The sequence below is a fragment of the Myodes glareolus genome, chromosome 25 (assembly GCF_982192425.1).
Source record: "Myodes glareolus chromosome 25, mMyoGla1.1, whole genome shotgun sequence".
Lineage (NCBI taxonomy): Eukaryota > Metazoa > Chordata > Mammalia > Rodentia > Cricetidae > Myodes > Myodes glareolus.
Genome location: NC_142050.1, coordinates 27,130,129 through 27,154,297, shown reverse-complemented (window position 1 = coordinate 27,154,297; position 24,169 = coordinate 27,130,129). Strand labels below are relative to the sequence as shown.

The following is a 24,169-nucleotide window of genomic DNA, read 5'->3' as shown; positions in this document are numbered from 1 at the left end:
AGCATTGCCTGTTCTTCCAAAGGTCCTGAGTTCAATTCCCAGCAACCACATGGTGGCTCACAACCATCTGTAATGAGGCCTTGTGCCCTCTTTAGGCATGTACGTAGACAGAATACTGTATAAATAATAAATAAATAAATATTTTTAAAAAAACTACATTTTTATAGCTCACTTAATTATAATTCTGATATAGTTTGGTGGCATTCTGAGCCTGCTCGTGGGAGGTCTCCATACCCTTGGGATAACATAGGAATGACTGCTTTCCAGGAGCAGAGGACCACTTAGGACCCTAGCCTCTGCCTCCTGGCTATACCTATCGCTCTCCAGCTCAGCAAGCTGCCCGGTGAGGCTGCTGTTGCTCTCCTGCAAGGCCTGGTACTCCTCATTCAGGAAGTGGTAGCGCTCCCGAAGTTGGTGTAATTCTTCTGCAGAAGAGAAGCATAGAAAGGTAAGATCCTCAGCGATGGGAGCACTGATGACCAACCCCAAGTTTTCCTGGATGGAAACAACAGCAAAAAGCCACACAGCCTCTCTTTTCCTCAGGCACAGAAGACAGACCCCATGTATTCATCCTAATGCTCCCAGTGAAATATCCTATGGAGCTTTTGGGAGATCTTGAGGGTTTAAGTACATTGAATTTATTGTATTTAAGTTTCTAGTAACTATTTACAATTACTTAACCATTATCTTGGGTTTTTTTTCCCTTTTAGATGGGGCCTCAGGTAGCATAGGCTAGTCTCTAACCTTAAACTTCAGATCTTCCTGCCTCTACCTCCTGAGCGCTGGGATTATACCAAGCCTGCTTTTCTTTCTTTCTTTCTTTCTTTCTTTCTTTCTTTCTTTCTTTCTTTCTTTCTTTCTTTCTTTCTTTCTTTTAAAATGAGGTACCTGGGATCATACACAGTTTCACTAATGCTTGTCGAGCAGTCTAGCAACTGAGGCACAATCATAGCACCCATGATGCTTTTAGCACAAACCCTGAGAGATGTGAACTTCTAGATCTGCCTTTCAGAGACAACCCACTCATTCTGAGTATCCTTTATTTCCTTTATCATCACGCTGAAGACACTGGCCTGGATACAGTCCAAATATTCCTTGTTGTTGGGTTCTTTGATTGTTTTTGGTGGGGAGTAACAGTGTACTGGCGGGTTTTGTGTGTCAACTTGACACAAGCTAGAGTCGTCAGAGAGGAAGGAGCCTCAGTTTAGGAAATGCTTCCATGAGATCCAGCTGCATTTCTCAATTAGTGATCAAAGGGAAAAGGCCCAGCCCATGGTGAGTGGTACCATCTCTGGGCTGGTGGTCCTGGGTTCTATAAAAAAGCAGGCTGAGCAAGTCAGGGGAAGCAAGTCAGTAAGCAGCACCCCACCATGGTCTCTGAATCAGCTCCTGTTTCTAGTTTCCTGCCCTGACCTCCTTCAGTGGTGAACAGCAATGTAGAAGTGTAAGCTGAATAAACTTTTTCCTCCCCAACTTGCTTTGTGGTCATGGTGTTTCGGCACAGCAATACAAACCCTGACTAAGACAAAGGGTGCTTGGGATGGAACCTAGGGTCTCACCATGCATGCTAGCAAGCACGCTGTCATCAAGCTGCACCCACTGTCCTTCATACCCAAGTTATATCTCCTTATGAGTAAGAACCATCAGAGCTGTACGGGAGGTTCAGCCTTTAAGAGGGTTGCTGCTTTTCTATAAAAGTGAATTCAGTTTTCAGCACCCACGTTGCCTGGCTCATAACCACCTATAACTCTAGCTCCCGAGGCTTCAATGCTCTCTTCTGGACCCAGTGGTTACCCAAACATGTGACAGACACATACACATATAAATAAAAGTAAATAAATATTTAAAGAAAAGAATAATATTACTGGGGCTGGGGAGATGGCTGAGTAGGGAAAGTGCTTGCTTGTATAAACATGAGTTCTGATTCCCAGTATTCCCATAAAAAGCCTGGAATGGAGGCTTGTACCTACAATCCCAGAACTGAGGGATGGAGACCAGTGAGATATCCTGGAGCTCACTAGTGAGTCAGTCTAACTAGTGTAAGCTTCAGGTTCAGTGACAAATTCTGTCTCAAAAAAATCAGGTGAATACCAACAGATACACAGCACCAACCTCTGGCTCCTACCATGCATGCAGAGGCCAGGGCTTCTCCAACCCTAACATATACGTCACACACTCTGGGACACATAAAAGAATCACAGCACTTAGAACACTAATTCTACTGACATTTAAGATACACTAACTGGTCTTGATTACAATATAAGACATATTGTATCTACCAGAAGATTCAACATCCCTGAATATCACTTCTAATGTTTCTCCTTTATTTCAATCAGAAGTTCTTAGACAGGTCCAGGCATGGTGGCACATACCTTAAATCCCAGCATTTGGGAGGCAGAAGCAGAAATCTCTGTGAGTTTGAGGCCAGTCTGGTCTACATAGCAAGTTTCAGAACAGCCAGGGCTACGTAGAGAGACTCTGTCTCAAACAAATAAATAAATAAATAGCTTGAATTAATTAAATAAATAAATAGCGCAAACTAAGCAAGTAAGTAAATAAAAAAATAAGATGTTCTTAGACTAATCTTAGACTGAAGATTACCATGAGAAGGAAGGAGACCTTTATCGAGAATTGTGCATGAAGATTTGAACTTGATGATTTTGACCTTCACTGAATCCTTGAGATAGCCCTGCGTAAGACCACCCCCCCCCCCTTAAAAAATCTTTAATTTTAGAATAGTTTCAGACTTACAAAACAAAAGAAGACAGTGCACAAATTCAGGAAAAAGTTCTCTGGGAGAATTCTCATCCAGGTCACTCAGTTATTAAGCATCTTAACCATGGCCTACTTGTCATGATTATGAACCAGCAACACCTTACGATTAACTCCACATATCGTTTAGGTTTCTCTGTGCTTTCCTGAGTCTGCTTTTCTGTCCTAGTGTCCCATTCTGCTGTAAGACTTTATTAACTATGCTGAGTTCCATATTCCAGACATAGAAATGAGGTTTGGAGAGTCAGTTAATAAGCTGACTAAGTTGACCATGCTGCCCCAGCTAGAGCTGAGATCCTGACTCAGGTGAGGGCCACTCTAGTTGCATCCTTTCCCAAGTGCTGCCTCCCTCTCCCGTCCAAAGGCGCTCATGAAAAGCTTAATTCAGCTGGGAACACTTGCAATTCTTTGATTTCCTTGTTGACTGTCTCTGCTTGACCTGGCCAAATATAGGGCCTCCATTATATCCAGATCATAAATCCAGGCTAGAATAAAGGCTAACCCTCTGATGTCATGAATCCTAGCAACTAGCTGAGAGACTTTCTGAAAACAGGGCTTGGAGCTTTTGAGTACCACATGCATTACTAGAAATAACCTTTCTTCCTCTCCAGCTGTCTTGTGTTCTGATTTGTTGCCTCCCAAAGTTTCTACTTTGGGGAGGGCTAAATGAACCTACGAATTAGCATTCTAGGTCTCAGACTCAGGACTAGAGGCCTAAACAGGTTCAGGCAAAGAGCCACGATGCCACAGCAGCAGGAAGGGTTTCCTGAGGTGACAGGTCCTTCTGTCCACCCCAGACCTTTTTTTCCACAGGGAGTATTTTCCCAGAGTCAAATCAATGAGGGCCTAACAGCTCTCTGTTAGGAATCTCCAAGGAACATCTCTATGGCACTAATTCTTATACCACCATGGACTGGTTATGTAATGGCTGAGTGGTTTTTTTTTTCTCTAGTCTCAAAGTAAACATGGGGGATTTTTCCTTCTAGAAGTTTCTAATGCATAATCTCACACTTTTCTTCTACCATCTCCCTACCTATGATGTCCTCTCCTCTGTTTAACTCTGTGAATGGGGCAAAACGTCTCATACCTTGCATCCCAGTGAAGTCTGAGACACTTAAATCAGATGGTTCAGATGTCTTCAATTCCACTTCTGCACGGAGCGAGGCAATCTCCATCTCATAATCCCCTCGAATGCGTTCCATATCATCGAGTTCATTCTGCAACCGGCAGAGATCTTCCTGCAAGGATGCTATGTCACTCTCATGCTCAGATGCAGAATCTGCTGCAGCTTGCCGTAGATTCAGGATCTCTGCCTGAGCCAAATGCAACTCCTGCTCTATTTCTTTAAGTTCACTGTCTTTATCACGCTCTAACAGGGAAATCTCCTCTCGCAGATGTTGCAGCTCACCTGCAAAACACAAAGGTTGATGGTCAAGAAGATAAGTGGATGAGTTAAGCATGGTATGGAAGCCCAGAGTTCAGGATAGACTTACTTCCTGTCTGGAAACTACAGACAACCTAGTCTTTCCCCCACTAGAGCGGTAGAGCATCATAAGGTATAAAATAAAAGTATACCGAAGAAGGGAATAGACAGAGACTCTTTGCTGTAAGCGTGGTACACAGGCAGACTTTGAGGCCTTACACTCACAGCATCAATGTGGGCTAGTGTGAACAACAAATATGAAGTGCTATGAGAACACGGTGCAGTGACACATGGACAGAAACGTAAGAAAACCCATGACTTTGCATGCTATTCATCTGTATGAAACTCAAGGTAATTCTCAGCTACCTCGTGAAACTACCTCGTCCAGCCTGAGCTAGGGATTCTATTCCAACAAAACAAAACAAAATACCTAGTAGGTAGTATTTTATCAATGTCCTAAGTCGTTCTAAAAATCCCACAGCTAAAAAAAATGTTCAGAGCATTTCAGTTATCCAACCTGGGAGCTTAGGAAATTCAGAGCCTCGGAGGCTGTCCCTTACCCCAAACTCCCTGTAAAGCACAGGATGTGAGACAGCACACATTTAGGATTCAAGGTTGAATTAAAAAAGAAGCTCATCATAAAATAATAAAACACGACATGCTAACTTATATGATGACTGATAACGTCAACTGTGAATCAATGGTGCTAGTCACCAAAAAGGCCTTAGTAGGAGCCAAACAGTGCCCCTTTGAGACCTCCAAAACCAGCAAGTCAAAACAAGCCTTTTTACTAACTAAAAATACAAAACTGCATCCATGCTCTAGTAACCAGAAAGAAAACCCAATCAGGCACTATATAACATAAACATACAGAAAAACAGTCTATGCCCCATAGAAAGATCTACACCCATAAAGAGTAGCTGCTTCAAAGCTGGGAAAATGGCTTAGTCGGTAAAATGCTTGCCAAGCAAACAAAAGAGCCTGAGTTCAGGCCTCCAGTATCCACATAAAAACCCAGTCATGGAGGCATGAGTCAGTTACCCTAGCCCTTGGGACTGGGGAGTGGGAGTGGAAGGTGGAGGCAGAACACTGGGGCTGAGTCAGCGAGCTCTTGGCTCAGTGAGAGACCCCTGTCTCAAAAAATAAGGTGGACAATGACTAAGGAAGACCCTCAATATTGACTCCTAGGCTCCAAACTCATATGCATACATGTGCATTCACAGACACATACACAAGTATGCCACACATTTAAATACATTTAAAAAAATAACAGTTGCTTCAGAGAAATAGAATAACTGGCAGGTATTTTAATCTCCATATCATACCTGAGCATGATACTGCTTAATTTTTCACAAGTTTCTACATTTTACATATGGATTATACATATATTTTAATTTGCAAAACAAATGTGTCAGAACTCTGTGGAACATCTGAGGTTTCTTTTTTCTTCCTCCTTTCTTTTCTTTCCTTTTTCTTTTTTTTTTTCTTCTTGAGACAGGGTTTCTCTGTGCAGCTCTGGAGCCTGTCCTGGGACTTGCTCTAGACCCCGTTAGCCTGGAACTCACTCACAGAGATCTGCCTTCCTCTGCCTCTGGAGTGCTGGGATTAAAGGCACTACCATCTAGCCTCTTTTGTTTTTTTAAGATACTCTCTCATTCTGTGGCACAGGCTGGTCTCAAACTCACTAGGCCTCAGCCTCCCAAGTGATAGGATTACAGACATGAGTCTCCCTATTTAGTTTTGCATCTCAGAGTTCTAGATGCAGTACCCATTTGGAATGAGTGAGACTCTCAAAGTTAGAGAGTTAAAGGCATGGATTCCAGTAAGAATTCAAAAGCAGCGTCAGGATTAAGGGATTAAAGAGAATGAGGCTTCATATGGCCTCTGTGTCCCATTCCGTGCTCACTCAACCAAACATTCAGATTTCATCTGTTCCTAGCTTCTCCTCCATCGCCTCCAAAAGACATCCTCAGAGCTCTTACCACTCCTTGAACTCTACAGCATGTTTGCTTGTGTTTGGTTCTATCCTCACTTGGGTACAAACAATGAAAACTGGGAACGTGAACGGCTTTGGTTCACCGTTACAGCTCCCATATCTGGTAATGTGCTTAGCAGAATGCAGCTCAATAAAGATTTACTGTATTCATGCATGAGGGAGGGGCTCATTCATTCGATTTTTACTGAATTTTGTCTCTATATACAGAATTACATGTTTAAGAGCACCTAGGAGTTTTATAAGACAAATTTAAGGGTATAGTTGTACATGCCTGGAGCCCCAGCCATCTAGAGTCTGTGGCAAGAGAATTGCTTGAGCCTGGAACTCGCTCTAGACTAAGCTGGCCTCGAACTCACTCACAGAGATCTGCCTGCCTTTGCCTCCTGAGTGCTGGGATTAAAGGCAAGCACCATCACCGCCCAGCCTCTTTTGTTTTTTAAAGATATTATCTCATTCTGTGCCACAGGCTGGTCTCAGACTCACTAGGCCTGTGTCAAGCTGTATGGAGAGCGGGGAGAAGAGAAAAAGGACCTATTTGGATAGATGGCAGATATCAACGTTAGGTAGGCTCGTCCGGTCCGGGATAAGTCTCCAGGCTCCTCTCCATCAAGCATGTGCACTAGACTGCGTAACTTCCTGGATTTTGTTTTGCTCTGCATTCCTTTACTAGGGGTTGAACCCAGCACCTCATGTATGCTAGGCACTGAACCACATCCCCAGGCTCTGACTTCCTATTTGAAAGGAAGTAATACAGCATGTTCCCTGCTTTCATAAAGTTCATAGCCAAGAGCACCCCACGACACAAATATACACCACAGCACAAGGAGTTACGGGGGGTGTGATCCAGACCCTCAGCTCAGTCTAGCTGGCAGGGGAGACACGAGGGCAGGGGGGAGGTCAGCAGGACACTATGATGAAGACCCAGGACCTGGGCTGGGCATTGGGGGCGGGGCGCGACTAACCTCCGCCTCCCTAGCAAGCCCTCAAACCTCACTCTGTAAACCGCCTTCTCAGATCATGGGAGTTGGGGTAGGGATGGGTGGCGAGGAGCCAGGCCTATCCTGGAAGTTAGATGGGACAGCCCAGTCAGGAGCTGGAAAGGCAGGGACCAGGTTCCAAAGAGTTGGCGCCGGTTGACTGCGGGCTGGGGCCGTCGGGGCGGGCGCGGCGGAGGATTCGGGAGTCGGCTAGCGGCGCAGGGAAGGTGACTCGCACTTACTGGTTATGGACTGCATCTCGCCGGCCCCCCACAAGCGGTCTCCCAGGGGGGCCTCCCGCCTCCCGGCCGGTGCCGCCCCGGGGGGCTGTGGCGGCCGGAACGGCCTCTGAACACCAGGTACCTCTGAGGCCGCGAGCGCCCCCACTTGGCGGAAACGGGCAACGCGCGTGCGCAAGGGCCCGTCTCAGGTTCCTCCCGCGGGGCGGGGCTTGCGTGGGTTCGAGACCCGCAGCCTCTCACCTGGGGATTGCTGAAATAAATCTATCTACAACTCCTCGTCTTTCAGATTTTCAGACTTCTCCATACCGGAAGGAAAGGAAGGTTCTTTTCTAAACAAAGTCTAACACTTGGCTCAACTGGCCTTTTCTTTCATCATATAAACAAGATCAAGGGTTCCTGACCTTAAAACAAAACCTTCTCCCTTGAGCTCGCTTCACTGTCCCTCATATCTCGTTTAAATGATTATCGCCATGCTCTATACTCAGCTCTCCATTTGACCTCCTGTTTTCTCTCCAGTTCCAATCCAATCTGCGCTGTCTCCCGATTCTCCATCTTGCCAACGCCAGTGGCCACCTCATTTGCCTTCGCAGCTTTACACACGGTGGAGCGTCTTTTCCTAGAAGCATTTTCTGCTCTTGGCTTTTAGGACAGGATGAACTGAGGTCTTTCTTCTATCACCATTTCTTTTGTTGGTTCCTCCTCCTACCTTGGGCCTCTAGTTAGGAGAACGGACCCTTTCTCTCCCTCTGGTATCTCTTGGTGGAACTGAATGCTCAGCTCCCATAGATTATAATGCTGTCTGAATGTTTAAAATGATCAAATCTCATTTCCAGGCCTTGTTTTTCCCCCAGTTCTGGATCCACACATTCAAATGCTTCCTTCACATATTCATTTGGGCATCAAACTCATCCGGCAAATAAAGCTCTTAAATGGTTTCCCTAGTCCCCAAACTCATTTCTTGCCAAGCTTTTCCAAGTCAATTAAGTATCACTATGTACTCATTTTCTCTCGGTAGTCATGAAGGCTGCACCTTCAAAACATGTTTTGAGGGGGCTGGAGAGATGGCTCAGGGGTTAAGAGCATTGCCTGCTCGTCTAAAGGTCCTGAGTTCAATTCCCGGCAACCACATGGTGGCTCACAACCATCTGTAATGAGGTCTGGTGCCCTCTTCTGGCCTGCAGGCATACACAGAATATTGTATACATAATAAATAAATATATTTAAAAAAAAAGCATGTTTTGAACCCTCTCCATTTTGACAGCCTTAATTCAAGGATGCAATCATACTCCCTCTCCTCCTCCTGGATTCCACAGGACTCTTTCGGAGGGTTAGGGCTATTGCTCGGTGGTAGAACACTTGACAAAGGCCTTGGATTCCACCCCCAACACTTGAGGAAAAAGTAAACCAAAGCCTTGGAAAATACCTCCCGTGGTGTCTACTTCACCCACACAGAAAGCTAGCCCTGTCAACTGACCTAAAAGGCCTTTGTAGTTTGAAGTCATCTATGTAAAACTAACCCCATCTCATCCCCATCCACGTATCACATATTTATTGAGTTCATACATGTATTGCCTTTATTGTCAACTGAACTCGTTTTACGTTTTCCTTTAGAATTTACTCTTATTTATTTATTTATTAATGAGACAGGGTCTCATGAAGCTCACATAGTCTTGAACTCACTATGAAGCCAAGGCTGGCATCAAATTCCTGATTCTGATTCTCCTGCCTTTACTTCCCACATACTGGGATTACAATTCTGTGCCCTCCTGCCCAGCTGTGGAATCTACTCCTCAGGCATTTGGTCAATTGTGTTCTTTGTTGGTTTCTTTAAATATAATGAAGTTCCACAAATAGTTGACGGACAAAGGAGTGTGCCCCATTTTATAGACAAGAAACCGAGGCCGGGCGGTGGTGGTGCACGCCTTTAATCCCAGCACTCGGGAGGCAGAGGCAGGCTGATCTCTGTGAGTTCGAGGCCAGCCTGATCTACAAGAGCTAGTTCCAGGACAGGCTCCAAAGCTACAGAGAAACCCTGTCTCGAAAAACCAAAAAAAAAAAAAAAAAAAAAAAAAAGAAAGAAAGAAAGGAAGAAACCGAGACTCAGAGAGATCAAAGCGACCTGCCCAAGGTAACGAAATTTGTACATCATAAAGCTAAGCCCAGGGGCTTGGATGATGTGAAACCAGCACCCACGCTCCCTCCCTCCCTGCGCCATGCGTCTCTGCCACTTTCCCTTCTCTTCGCCATATTTCCTGCCTCTCCCTTGGCTTACATCTTGTTCCCTTCTCTTCTCCTCGGGTTACACATTCGCTTGCTCTCACCAGGACAGCTTCCAGACCTTTCTCCTCCGGTTATGGCTATACTTTTTATTTGGCTTGATCTCAGCTCTCTCTACAGAGTCCCTGCTGTTTTCTAGGGCAGATCCTCAAAACCTCCCGGAAGCCCAGAGAAGTAACAAAAGCTCCCTCTTTATTTGGTAGTGCAGCGAAATATGGGACGCCTGCCTTACTGCTTTCTGAGACATAGGGACACAGGCTTTGGAAGATAGGATTTGGGGGGCCACAAACTCAGGTTCTTATCTGTTTCCTTCAAAGATGCATGGTGTGTCCCCCAGTCACATACCGTTGTTGGCTCCTGCTCTCCCCAGGGCTCCCTTGGAGGAACCAGAAAAAAGAAATATAACCTAGGACTCAATCTTGGTCATCCACCCCAGCCCTGGATGGGTGAACAGGGATGCGGGAGGTGGAAGAGGAGGCTGGGAAGAGAAAAGGGAGGCGAAAAAGAGGAGGTCAGGACCACCATGTAGAAATGCAAAGATAGGAAATTAAGGCAAGAAGAGAAGAAGGGGGCAAGGAGAAGAGAAAGTGGTGAGAAAAGAAAGAATAGAGAAGAGAGAGGTACCAAGTAAGGTTTGTGTGATTAGGGTGGTCGGTGTCTGTCTAGCTGTGGGGGGCAGTGACCTTGTCATCAGGGTGGTCAGTGTCTGTCCAGCCTTGGGGGCAGTTAGCTTGTGATCAGGGTGGTCAGTGTCTGTCTAGTCATGAGGGACAATGACCTTGTGATCAGGGTGGCCAGTGTCTGTCTAGCCTTGGGGTGCACTGACCTTGTGATCAGGGTGGCCAGTGTCTGTCTAGCCTTGGGGTGCACTGACCTTGTGATCAGGGTGGCCAGTATCTGTCTAGCCTTGGGGGGCAGTGACCTTGTGATCAGGGTGGTCAGTGTCTGTCTAGTCATGAGGGACAATGACCTTGTGATCAGGGTGGCCAGTGTCTGTCTAGCCTTGGGGTGCACTGACCTTGTGATCAGGGTGGCCAGTGTCTGTCTAGTCTTGGGGGACGTTACCTTGTGATCAGGGTGGCCAGGGTCTGTCTAGCCTTGGGGGGTAGTGACCTTGTGATCAGGGTGGCCAGTATCTGTCTAGCCTTGGGGGGCAGTGACCTTGTGATTAGGGTGGCCAGTGTCTGTCTAGTCTTGGAGGACGTTACCTTGTGATTAGGGTGGTCAATGTCTGTCTAGCCTTGGGGGGCAGTGACCTTGTGATTAGGGTGGCCAGGGTCTGTCTAGTCTTGGGGGACGTTACCTTGTGATCAGGGTGGCCAGGGTCTGTCTAGCCTTGGGGGGCAGTGACCTTGTGATCAGGGTGGCCAGTGTCTGTCTACCCTTGGGGGGCAGTGACCTTGTGATCAGGGTGGCCAGGGTCTGTCTAGCCTTGGGGGGCAGTGACCTTGTGATCAGGGTGGCCAGTGGCTGTCTAGCCTTGGGGGGGCATTACCTTGAAGCTGCTGGATCTGCTTGGTGAATACTTCCGCCTGCTGGGCACTGGCGAGCCGCTCATCCTCCAGGAGTCCTGAAGTGAGGGGGACATCTGGTTTGGAACTGGGGACACACAGAGCCTTCGGGCCCAGCCCTTCTGCCCTGTCACAGGTGCTCACCCTGAAGCTCCAAGGACTCATCCTCGTGCTGCCCAGCCAGCTCCCGAGTCTCCTCCAGCTCGGCCACCAGCTGCAGCACCTGAGCCCTTAGCTCCTCCAGCTCTGTCTCTGTGAGGCTCAGGCCCCGGTGTTTGCTCACGGACAGGGAACCCAAACTCCCTCCTTTCTTCACTTGATCTTCTTCTAGCTCTTCCTCTTCCTCCTCTTCCTCTTCCTCCTCTTCCTCCTCATACAGAGCTGGAAGTAACACCTCCCCTAGGAGAGACAACGGTCTCACTAGAGAGTCAGTGCCCATTCCCCTCTATTGATGATGCCCTGCAGCATCTCACCACCCCAGGACCTGAACAGTAGAATAGTGCCACCTGGTGTCCTCCAAGGTTCCCCGGGGCAGGACTTAACTCACGGTGAGGCTCCGGTGGGTCAAATTTGGAAGTAGCCTCTCCCGCTTCCAAGCTCCTAATATTGAATGTCTATGGCCCTTAGGGCTCCCTCATGCTGGCTCATCGACAAGGAGCTTACATCAGGACACCTGGCGCTTCTTTCTACTCTGATCACTGGGTAGTGGGGACAGGAGTGAAGAAGGGATCCAGACATTCAGACACCAGCTGCGTATTTAGGCCAAATGGGGCAATGCTGGGACAAAAAGAAAAACAACCCATATCGAGGTGGTTTGCAAAATATTAGCCTTTTCATAGTAGGAAAGCACTGGCTTGGCCTGTAGGTAAAGAGGAAGACGTTTGAAGGAAAAGACTCAGAGTTGTTCACTGGATAAATGTGGGAATCCTTTCAAATGCATATTATCAAATACCTTTTTGAAATTTTCTACATTTATTTTTTTTCCTAGTGGGTGTCATAAGGTCCACCTCTTTCCTGCTGACCCAAGTTGGCTCTCAGGGTAAGTCTGAAGCTGAATTCATATATAAAAGAAAGCCTGCCATGTTATACATCTATTTTCTCTCTCTCTCTCTCTCTCTCTCTCTCTTTCTCTCTCTCTCTCTCTCTCTCTTGCATCTGTGTGTTTTCCTGATTGTATGTCTGTCCATCATGTGCATTTTCCCTTTTCCCTTTTCCCTTGGGGAAAGAAGAAAGTATTGGATCCCCTAGAGCTGGAGTTATAGGATGGTTATGAGCTGCCGTGTGGGTGCTGGGAATCGAACACTGGATAACTGCTAAGCCATCTCTCCAGTACTATTAACATATTTTAAAAACTGAGTTGGAGGGCCTGGAGAAATGGCTCAGTGGTAAGAGCACTGGCTGCTCTTCCAGAGGACCTGAGTTCAATTCCCAGCACCCATATGGCAGCTCACAACTGTCTGTAACTCCAGTTCCAGGGCACCCAACACCCTCACACAGAGATATGTTCAGGAAAACCACCAATGTACATAAAGTAAAAATAAATTATTGAAAAAAACAAACAAGCAAAAAACAGTCACTGAATTGGAGCAAGGAGTGGTCCCAGCACTTGGGAGGCAGGGGCAGGCAGATCTCTGTGAGTTCAAGGCCAGCCTGGTCTACAGAGCTAGTACCAGGACAGCTAGGGCTACTATACATAGAAATTCTGTCTCAAATACAAACAAACAAACAAAACAAAACAAAACAAAAAAACGTGAATTGGTACTGGTGCCATTTTCGGGTTGGTAAGCACTCCTTTTACTGCAATGCAGTTCTCGTAAATAGCAATCTTGTCTTGGTGGGGACTGCCTTTTTTTAAAATTCTGAATCTCTGGTTTCCCTTTTCTAATACTAACAGCATGTGGTTCATCTGAGGCCCCTTGTGTCATCAAGCCTCTAGGGCAGGCCTGTATTGAACTGTAGAAGGGCCTGGGGACACTTTCCAGGAAGTCCCAGATAATGTGTTGGTCTACCTGCCCGGTCCCATGGGTGTGGTGTTGGAAGTTGGCTTTACCTAGCTCTCTCCTAAGCACCCTCTTACTAAAGCTGCAAGGCTCCATTCAAAGTTGACAGGGGTGGCACCAGACAGTTCACACGTCCATGTCCTGGCTTTTAAAAAGGAGAGACAGCTCGGGATTCAGGTCAGCAGGCAGCAAGAACAAGCCCCCTGCTGAAAAGCTGCTTCCAGGCTCTGTTCAGCAGGACCTCTTTCTGTCTGGCAGCTCCCCCAGGACACACAACCTGGTTAGCTGGGTGATTGGAGCCCAAAGGGATGTGCTCAAACTTCCATCAATGCCCGAGCCCAGGGGAGGCCTGGAGCTCTGCCACCAGGGAGGAGGGGCCTGAAATGAAGTGAGGGGAGGGTCACGTCCTGGCTCAGAGCTCTGGGGTCAGGGAACGAAGAGGATGGAAAGGGATTGGGGAATAGGACGGAAAGTCTTTTCTTCCCCCCACCCCCAGAAAACTCACCCTCCATAGCTTGCATTCCACGGCGTTCCAGGGACCCCCAGCGTTGGCCTTTCTTCCTCTCACAACCCTCAGATACCTCATAAGCGCCTAAAGTGGTGACTGTGGGTCCTGTGAGCAGGGAGAAAGTAGGCACTGTAGGATTCGAGAGAGGCTGGGGGCTGAGGGGAAAGAAAGGGACGTGTGTTCTTGTCTGAGAGCCCCGGAATTTGTAATCCCACTGAAGGAACCTGACTCACTCTGCCCGACGACTCTGCGAATCTACTCCTTCCACCACCTCTCATGCTCCGCCTAAGGAGAGGATCCCAGCCCGGGGCTGCCCAGTCTCAACACCCCTGTTCCAGGATATTGCCGGCTCCTCACCCTCGCCCATACAGAAAAAGGGTGAGTGTTTAGCTTGGGGCACAAGGAGAAGAGGGGTAGGATGGGAACTAGGAAAGAAGGCTTTGGGAGGATGCGGTGGCGCAAGGCAGAGGAGGGAGGGGCGGTCGGACCAGGAGGAAAGGGGCTCCAACCCAGGCCTCTCCTCTCCCTTCCCCTCCCTCACTAGACCTCGCCCACCCCACCCTCACCGTGGTCAAGAGCTTTTATGAATTGTAAGGGTGCAGGCGCTAAAGCCCCCCCTCCCCGCTCCCGCCGCCCCTCACGAGCTGGAAGCACTGTGGGGCTGGAGAGACGAGGTGGGGAGCGCTTGGGGAGTGACCGCTTAGGAGGGGACGCCCTAGGTCCAAAGATGGAGAGAGGTCTCCGGTGGAGGCCAGGGGGGAGGTGGCCGACTCAGTACCCGGAGCACCTGGGGGTCAGGAGGAAGGAGAGCCGAGGGGGGAAGGAGCGTGGGGAGCTGAGGGAGGGGCGGCTCTGACCTGGGCCGGGGCAGCTCCAGCCCGCGGCTCCCGCGCCGGCCCCGCCGCCTGCCTCCATGGCCGCTCCCGCCGCCGCCGCCTCCCGAGCAGAAGCCGCAGCCGCGGGGCCGGGGACGGTGCGCAGGGAAGAGAGAGGGCGGGCCGAGGGGGCGGGGCCTGGCCTGGCCACCTGACACGGGTGCCCGCCTGCTGCCGCCCGGAAACCCTCCCTGTCCGTCCCCAGCTCCGGACCGAGTAGGGACCAGTACAAGAGGCTCAGCTCCTGTCAACAAAGTGCCCAAGGCTCACTCGAGGCAGCTCTCGGTCTGCTGCGCCTGCACAGCGAACGTGAGCTACCTGGACTTAAGGATGCTCCCAAGGAGTGACAAGATGGGTTGGTTCTGGCGGCAGAACCCACCTTGGGTCAGCCGCTTGCTCATAGGGATTGCTCAGCGCTGGGTTTCAGGGCCTGGTCCGTCCTGGTGATTGATGCCGAATAAACAAGAATGGACTGTTTCCTGCAAATGCGCAAACACGCGCGCATTCCTTGGTCTCCACGTAGGGCCAGCGTCCCCATAGCCGCAGTTGACCGAGCCCATCCCCTCCCGGTGGCCTCACGTGCCCCAGAGCTGCTGCAGGATGGGAGGGTAGGGAACTTGAGACCTGGATGTGCCAACTGCAAGGCGATGGTCGCTGCTTTTACCGAATTTCCCAAGCCAGAGCCAATGACCGACTTAGAAGGAGCCCTCCGTAGTCCACCCGTGCTGCCTCAATGCACCAAGACCTGTCCGGTCGCCTGTCCTTTAGTCACGCCTCCTATGGCCTGTTCCGTGTGGGCACCGCTGATATTTCCTCTGTCAGAAGGTGTGGGAAACCACGGGACTTATTCACTTTTTCAACTATTTATTCAAGAGGTGATCTTGATCTTGAGGCAGATCTGACATGTCAGCAGGTCTCGTTCAGGTCAGAAGTGGGTACACAGGAACCGGCTTCTCGAGTCCTAATTGTGGGGTGATTTCTAAGTTGGTTACACGCAACCGTCTTTTCTCTTGTAGTCTCATTCCTAGAGTTTGGACGTGGGCTGGCTGTGTTGAACCTCCCCAGGCCGCCAGGCCCTCCGTGTTCCACAGGAACGAAGCGCTTCTCTGCCTGCACATCCCCTGCTTATTAGTCTCCGGACACCCCAGTCTTTCCTTGTTAGACACCTCTGCTCTGCTCTCCCCTCCCGGCAGCACTGCAGTGTTTCCTGCCGTCAAGGTTGGGAAGCAACCTTAGTCATTTTCGTATCTTCAGCTTCCAACAAAGAACCTGGCCCCAGGAACAAAGGAGTAAACTTGACTCTTCCAACCACATTAATAATGCCCTCATCACTCCTTACAGAATTTTAACCCAGGAATTTACACTCATGCCCACTATTAACAATAATGCCCAAAAGTCAGTAGTGAGTCCCAACCACCCCAGTCTGGTGATGGAGGAATGAAGGATGTTTTGTTTTTGCCGTCTCCCCAGAGGACAGGTTCCCACTCCAGCCCCACTGCCGTAGTAATCCCGCCATGGAGAAGAACCCCTGGGCAAGCCTACTGTCCTGCAGATCGTCCAGCCAGACTTGGGCGGCAAGGTCATTTCTAGAGATAATGGAGAGTGGCTGCCATGGGGGACCTAAAGGAGACTCATTCTGGAAGCGCGGTGGCTCTTCCCGGTGCACCTGCTGGCTCTGTGTCAGCAGCAGGTCACAGTAGCGGTTGGCAGTGGGCAAGTGGAAAGAAAGGAGTTGTCAGTTGTGCCATCCGGGAGCCCAAGATCTCCTCAGGGAAGCCTAAATCTTGAGCATTTGGACTAATCTCTCCCTGGTTCCTGGGGTGCAGGTCATCACTCACTGTTGATCTGGGGGAACAGTTAAGGGGGACCTGAACCAGTCTGTTAGTAGGAGGCAAACACTATTTGGATCAGTACGGAGTTGAGATGACGTGAAGTTAGGGATCAGAAGGAGAGAACTTAGCAGATCTGGGGAGGGGGGCTGTGGTTCTGGGTGTGTTTCTGAAAGGTCAGGCATGCTGGGTGTGTTAGCCAGGTAGCCAGGTGATTATCTTAGAGGGATTATCTGGATTAAACCTCATAATCCCAGGGTTTAGGACTCAACCTCACCACCAAACCCATCCCAGGAGATCATCCGCTCTGAGGACTGATGCCGCCATTTATCCCCCGTTACCCTTGTTTCCAAATGCTCAGAGCAACCATTAGACAATTTTAGAATGAGCGTTTGCAATGTGCAGAAAAGTAAAGTTCAAAGACTAACTTAACAAGCGTGTGCCCAGCAAACTGCTTGTATCGCTTTTCTTTTTATGGGATTCTGGGGACTGAAGCTTGGAGCTTGTGCAGGGTGGCAAGAGCCCCGCTACCAGCTGCATTCCTAGCCACTTTTAAATTTTACTTGGAAACAAATTTTATATTTTAGTTAATTCTTTGAAAGTTTCATACAGTGTATTTTGATTCTATTCACCATCCACCACTCCTCCCATGTCCACGCTCTCCACCCTCACCTCACTACGTGTCCCCCAGCTTTGAGTTGTCCTCTTTTATTTTTTTAATAAAATCCATTTTTTATTGTCCTCTTACCCTTGGGAGCATACTCCAGGCCTGCCCTGGAGTGTGGTTGGCCTACCAGGGGGGTCCCATCATTAACAAAAACTGACTTTCTTTCTCCCAGAAGTAAGTTTGCTTTTTACAACTATATCTTTAAAATTTACTTATTTGAAGGTGTGTGAACATTCTGTCTGCATTCATATCTGTGCACCACATGTATGAAGTGCTCAAGAAGGCCTGAAGAGGGCGCTGGACTGCTGGGAGTGGCATCACCGGATGGCTGTGAGCTGCCATGTCAGTTCTGAGAATTGAACCCAGGTCTTTTGGAAGAACAGCCAGTATTCTTATTCCCTAAGCCATCTCTCCAGGACAATTAATATCTTTCCAGATTTGATTCTGAGGTAGGTAAGCACAGGAACTGGTGTAGCATCTTGGGATCCTGTCTAGGTTTAGTTATGCACACTCCTTCCCTCCTGTAATGTGCTTAGCAACCTAGATCCTTCGCCTGCATGTGCTATGCACGCACAGCCCTCTCATAGCAACGCCCCTAGCTGCCATGGACTCCATCAGGGCACACACACACCACTCTTTAAACAATAGTTCAAGTTTCTTCATCCCTAACAACTATCAAGTTTTTTATTCAAATGTATTCCCAATGGGGCTGAAGAGATGTCTCAGTTGTTAAAGGCTAGTCTTACAACAACAACAATAAAAGACAGACATATTCCTGATGCATCTGAGTAGAAAGAACAGAAAGGCAGTCCTACCTAAACTGGATTTGGGGTGTGTGCCCACAGAAAGGGAAAGCTGTGTCCTTGAGTAAACTTTTAGGGATAATGCCGTATTTGTCAGCTAACACCTATGTATAATTGGGTGCCTCTATAATTAAAACCAGATGTATTATGGAAAGGGATATGTGAAAAATGAGTATATGATCTAACCTATTGATCAAAACAGAGAGCTACTGTGATTCTACACTTTAGTGAAAACTCCATTGTTGAACCCCATAAAGGGAAGCCTCAAGTCATAGTTGGGAGTCCCTGAACAGTCTCTCACCCTGTGAACCACTGATCCCATGAACTTCTTTCTGGTCCATACTGTTTGCGTTGGTTTTAAATAAAGTTTCCTTGCTACTTTGTAGATCTGTGTCAGCCCTTATTTGAATTAGAAGCCTAGAACCTGGGGAAAAAAAAAAAAAAACACCAACCCTGACCATCCTTGGTTTGAAAGTTGCACTTTATCCAGGCATGGTGGCGCACACCTTTAATCCTAGCATGTGGGAGGCAGAGGCAGGTGATCTCTGTGAATGTGAGGCCAGCCTGGTCTGCAGAGTGAGTTCCAGGACTGCCAGGGCTGTTACACAGAGAAATCCTACCTCGGAAAAATGAAAGAAAGAATGCTGTACACAGATATTCGTAAAAATTACATATTTTTGATCTGTGTGGTTTGGACATCTGTCTAAGTAATATTACATTTCCACTTTCATGTGCAAGCCTTAAAATTGTAGGTGCCCATAGTATATCCACAGAGCTCTGGCCGTCTCTAGTGGGCGTCTGGGCTGCTTCCAGTTTTTCATAATAAAACAAATGCTGCAACTGGCAATTCTATATAAGCCTTCCTGGCACGTGTGTGACTGTGTCCCAAGGGCAGACACCTAGAAGGGAATTTCTGGGTCATGGAATGGGTGCCTTTAAATTTTACTAATTGTGGCCAAATTACTCTGTAAAGTACTTGGGCCAATTTAAGGGCCACGGTTTGTGGATGTACTTATCTTTATTTCCCAGCTGCTGCTGGTGTAGATGCTGCTCACGCTGGTCTCCTGGTACATTTTTCTACAATTCTTTTCCTTTCCTTCCTTTCCCGCTCCCTCCCCCCTTTTCTTGAATTTATTTTTTTGTTTTGTTTTTAAGATGGCCTCATTGTATAGTCTTGGCTAGCCTAGAGCCCACTATGTAGAACAAACTGGCCTCAAATTTACAGACACCTGTCTGCCTCTGCCTCTGCCTCCCCAGTTAAAAGTAGCATGTCCGCTGCCACCACACCCAGCCGTGTTCTTCTATCTCTAAGTCTACGGTTGCCATGCTTTTCCAGCAAATGGAAGTGGCTGAGCGCATACCAATGCTCTCCTTTCCTGCTCCCTGAATTTCAGTCTGGTAGTTTGGTTTCCACCTGTTTCTAAGCCCACTAAGCTTCATCACCACCATCCCGTTCTGTAGTCTGTCATCGTCACTCTCTGGTTTTTTCTTTTTCTTAAGGCTGGAGCCTTAAGAATGATCTTGAACTTCTGATCTTCCCGTCTCCATCTCCCCAGGGCTGGGCTTACAGGTGTGCACTACCACACCCAGTTAATGCGGATAGAACCCAGGCTTCCTGCGGCTAGATCCTATAATCTTTTTCCTTTAAGTCTCAACCGACTGAGCCACTAATAGATCTCCAGCCTTACTGATATATTTATAAATTCCTCTGTTCACCACTTTTGCTTGCATTCCACTCTTTTTTTTGCGTGCTTCTGTTTCCTTTTTATGAAATGCATTTGCAGTATGTCAGTGAAAGTCATTGCTTGGCGATTGTTCTTAGTCTTTTTCTTGAAATGCCTGGATTTTATACTCCTTCAATGAAAGTTAGGTGGACATGGATTTTTCTTTCTTGGACTTTTTGTTTTGTTTTGTTTTGGAACAAGGTCTCACTCTCTAGCCCACACTGACTGAGAACTTGCTAGGTAGTTCAGGTTGACCTTAAATTTCAGAGTTGCCTCTTTGGGTAAAATACTGTTTAAGCATGAGGCCTGAGTTTGGATCCACTTCAAAAGCCAGGCATGGCAGCACACACTCGTAACTCTAGCACTGGGAGGTGGAGCCAGGTGGCTCCCAGGGGCCTGCTGCTCAGCAGTTTAGCCAAAATGACAAGCTCCAGGTTCAGGGAAAGACCCTGTCTTAAAAAATAAGATGTAGAGGAATAGAAGACACCTGGCAACAAATTACATCGGATTTTCATGGCACATACCCCCCATACCACACACATAAACACACTATACATACACACATACACACATACCACATACATAAACGCACCACACTCACCACACCCCCATACCACATACATACACACATGTGTACACACATACACACACCACACACATAAACACACTATACACACATGCCACCCAAATACACACACCATACACACACATATACCATACACATAAATATACCACACACCCCACCCCACCCCATACCACACACATGTGCACATATACCACATACATACCACACACACACACACACAGCTACCAGCAGCAGCTAGGTACTTTCCTTTCTAGCCATTTTGAAGATCTTCCTTTCTCTTTGTCTTTATAGTTGTACCACCCTATTGAGCTCAGGATTCTTCAACCTGAGGATTTACGTCTGGGTTTTGAGTCTGGGAAATTCTCAGTTTTTTATTTAAATACTCATTTTTTTTAAAAAAAATACTGCAGCTTCTTAGCCTGTGGATCATTCTCTCCCTTGTGTCTATTCTTTCATAGTTCTTCATAGTATTTTTCTACTTGCTCACATTTCTGAATGATTTGTTGTTGTTGTTGTTTTGTTTTTTGTTTTTGTTTCTTATGACGAGGTTTCTCTGTGTAGCCCTTGCTGCTCTGTAACTCACTCACAGAGATCCACCTGCCTCTGGCTCCTGAGTGCTAGGATTAAAGGCGTGCGCCACCACTGCCCAGAAATTCTGAATGATTTTTATGAGCTCTATCTTCTAGCTCACTAGTTCTCTGAGTCTAATCTGTGTGGTGCATTGTTGTCCCCCAACCCCATGACCTTGAATGCCTGGTTTTTTTGTCTTCACTTCCTGATGCTGAGAGTATAGACGTACACCACTGGGCAAGCAAGCATCTAAGCCCTTTTTAAGATTTATTTTATGTGTTGGATCCCCTGGAACTGGGGTTACAGACAGCTGTAAGTTACCATGTGGAATCAAACCCAGGTCCTCTAAGCACTGAGCCATCTCATTTCTCCAGCCCCTGCTTTTCATTTCTTAATGTTTTATTTTATTCCCTTGATGCTCTCGCTATAGTCATGGTTATTTTCACTACAGTTGGTTTTCTTGTCTTGATTGTAGTAGTTTTCCTGAGTCATCCCAGCTCTTGGAGCACTCTCGTGAGCTATGTTCCTTCTGTTCCCCTAGGAGGAATTATCACCACAAAGATGGGGACAGACCACTCTTTTTTAAAGAAAAAAAACAGATACAATTTATTTAACTTTGTTTTATGTGTGTTGGTATTAAGGTATCAGATCCCCTGGAACTGAAGTTACAGACGATTGTGAGCTGCCATGTGGGCGCTGGGAATTGAACCCGGGTCCTCTCGAAGAAGCAGTCAGTGCTCTTAACCACTGAGCCATGACAGGGCACTGTTACTGGGACATATAGATGACGGACCAGTGGGGATCATACAGAAAGCCACTCTACATGGCAGGGGGTGAGTCCGAAGCATTGACTGGGGGGCACGTGCACAGTAGGCTGCTGACCGCCTTCAGGACAGACACGGGGTGAGGGGTTCTCCCTGGTGTATCCACAAGAAGGGGTTGGGGCACAGAGTTTATGGAAGGCCTTAAGGAATAGCTGTAGATAGGGTACATTTTGATTATCCAACAACTTTTCCTTTGTTTTTAATTTATTTTTGACAATTTCATACATGTAGTCAATATATCCTGATGATATCTACGCCCCACGCCTCCTCCCTGTCTCCACAGCCTCTGCCCCAATATGACCCTTATCTTTATATATATATTTTTTAGCTCCCTGAGTTGAATTAGTGTTGCTGGTGTGTGCATGGGTGCGCCCCCACCCCATGGAGCATGGGAGGGGCTCCATGCCAGAACAAAACCGATGTTCTCTTCCCCGGCAGCCACCAACCTCCAATAGCTCCTTGGTGAGGTGTGGGGCCAGAAGACTTCCACCGTGACTGGCAGTGTTTTGAGCAGCCCTCAGTGCCTGGGCATGGTTGAGTCTGCCTGTTACATAGCCGACTGAGTAAGTTTTCTATGCAGTTTGTACTTCTTGGGTCAGAAAAAGTAGAAGAAGCTGGGAAAGCCTACACAAATCATCCTGAGGCACTGTGATATTTTCAGTAGCTCACTCCTCTCTCTCTCTCTCTCTCTCTCTCTCTCTCTCTCAGTAAAATCCCCCCATATGCCTGGTTTACTGAAACATTGCTATAGAACTCTTCCTTGCTCCAGTGTGATCATGAAGCATTTCTAGGAACTTCAAGGGTTAAGAACCAGGTTTACAGTTAGGTCCTAGTGCTATGTAGATGACTCACAGGACTTCTCTCGGCCAGGTCTCCCAGTGGAAGCCTGGTAACCCAGCCACGCTTGTCCAGTTTCACCACTTGGAATAACAAGGTATTTATTTATATAGACTAAGACTCCGAGGTGACTGACAGCTGCCATCACATCAAGATCCTTCAGTCATACCTCTAGCATGAGCAGGCAGTGGATGTGGCAGCGGGCCAAGGGGAAACAGAAAAGAATAGACAGGGCTCGTCCGGGATTTGAACCCGGGACCTCTCGCACCCTAAGCGAGAATCATACCCCTAGACCAACGAGCCACTGGTAGTTATCCCTGGCCAGATGTGTCCTCTCTGCCACATCACCATCATTAGTAGCAGTAGTTGTGGTTCCTAGGAGCAGTTTTTCTGCTCCTCTGCTCAGGCTGGCTCCCAGCCCAGGCAGGCAATGCTCCAGCAGGCCTTACTCCTGGGCTCTTTCCTCAGTCACACAGCCACTCCCCTGCCTGAGGCTGCATACAGGGCTCATTCTTCCGAATGCGTAGGTGAAGAAGAAGGCCAGGCCCTGGCAGGTATCTCTTCTCTGGGTAGCCCTGGGACTGTTCTTGCAGTCAGTTAAGAGCTGTTTTTCTTTCTTAGCTCCTGGTCAGAAAAAGTTTCCCCACATCGCGGAAACTCCTGGGTGATAACCCAGAAGCTGGACCCAGCTCACTCTCGCCTAGGCCACATTGGCTGACTTACTTTGTCTTTCCCCATCTGCTGGGAATGCCGACGCCTGCCCTGTCTACCTTACAAGGTGATGGTGAGGAGTAGGGGAGGGGTGTGGAGCCCAAGCGGGTATAGTGGTACCCTAAGACGGGGGAGGACCCACCAGAGGAGTGGCCACTTACTGCTGCTGGCTAGGCCAAGCAGGTACTCTGTGCTTTGCCAACCTGTTGACTTTGGGACAGCCTGGTGAGGCCCATGTTCCCTGCTGTGAGCTAAGGACACTTGCCTGCATTCTCTGAGCGTCTCCAGTTGTTGAAACGCTTCCTTTTGCCTAACTTCAGTTTCTGTAGCCATCTGCATCTGAAGCAGCTTTCAATGCAGGATGTGCAGCTTCCCAGACTAGAAGACTGGAGCTGGATCCATCCTCACATACCTACATGGCTCTCCCCACACCACTCTGCTCTGCGGTCCAGCGAAACTGCTAAGCGGCAACTCCAAAACAGCTCCCATCTCAGAGAGTTCGGAGGTAGTTTCTGAGGCCAGGCAGTGGCACAGCCTCTAATCCAAGGCTCAGGAAGCTGATGCGCGTATGGATTACATACACGTTTCAGGCCATCTGAGGCTGCATAGTGAGATCCTGTCTCAAGATGAGGAGGATAGAGCCAAATATGAGTGATAATGGCCCATGACATGGCCCAAGGATATAGGATCAGGTTGCCCCAAATACCATTTTCCAGAGTGGTGGCAGGTTCATGACGTTTTTAAAGTTACATCATGAGAGTATTATAAATTGAAAACCCTTTCAAAGGAACAGATGGGAATGTCAGGTAAGTGGATCAGAGCAAAGCAGGGGACATCTCTGCTATGGTTGCAGCTGCTGTCTGATGACATTCTTTTAGGATGGGGGTCTGTGAAGACATTCCAAAGCGTTTCATGTGATAGTCACACGGATTCTCGGTCAGACACAGGGATGGGCAGTGGATGGCTACTAATCTGGATAAAGAGAGCCCAAGATAATATAGCTCCAGATCTGCAATATTCCAACTCCCCACCATTAT

The 24,169-nt window shown here is 47.9% G+C and overlaps 1 protein-coding gene, 1 long non-coding RNA gene and 1 other non-coding gene across 16 annotated transcripts in view; 1 reads left to right on the top strand and 2 right to left on the bottom strand.

The window, feature by feature from the left end:
• The window catches only part of Ccdc136 (coiled-coil domain containing 136), a 33,622-nt gene extending 18,950 nt beyond the window's left edge, over positions 1–14,672 (bottom strand). For 12 of the 14 annotated variants that reach the window (XM_085683821.2, XM_048451040.3, XM_085683824.2 and 9 more), the window contains exons 1-6: positions 14,564–14,672; positions 13,704–13,811; positions 11,343–11,597; positions 11,183–11,257; positions 3,860–4,180; positions 314–425 (exon numbers count right to left, since the gene is read on the bottom strand). In XM_085683821.2, coding sequence (XP_085539947.2) covers positions 314–425; positions 3,860–4,180; positions 11,183–11,257; positions 11,343–11,597; positions 13,704–13,811; positions 14,564–14,621 — 929 coding nt within the window. In that variant the 5' untranslated portion in view covers positions 14,622–14,672. Of the gene's footprint in view, positions 1–313; positions 426–3,859; positions 4,181–7,410; positions 7,535–11,182; positions 11,258–11,342; positions 11,598–13,703; positions 13,812–14,563 lie in introns of those variants that run through there. The other 2 variants (XM_048451039.3, XM_048451041.3) reach the window with 1 other exon arrangement.
• Positions 13,808–18,265, top strand: LOC146889689 (uncharacterized). The gene is made up of 2 exons (XR_014999955.2): positions 13,808–14,084; positions 15,598–18,265. It is a non-coding gene; the product is annotated as an uncharacterized LOC146889689 (long non-coding RNA).
• Positions 18,266–22,652: 4,387 nt separating this feature from the next.
• Positions 22,653–22,724, bottom strand: Trnap-agg (transfer RNA proline (anticodon AGG)). The gene has a single exon. It is a non-coding gene; the product is annotated as a tRNA-Pro (tRNA).
• Positions 22,725–24,169: the final 1,445 nt, after the last annotated feature.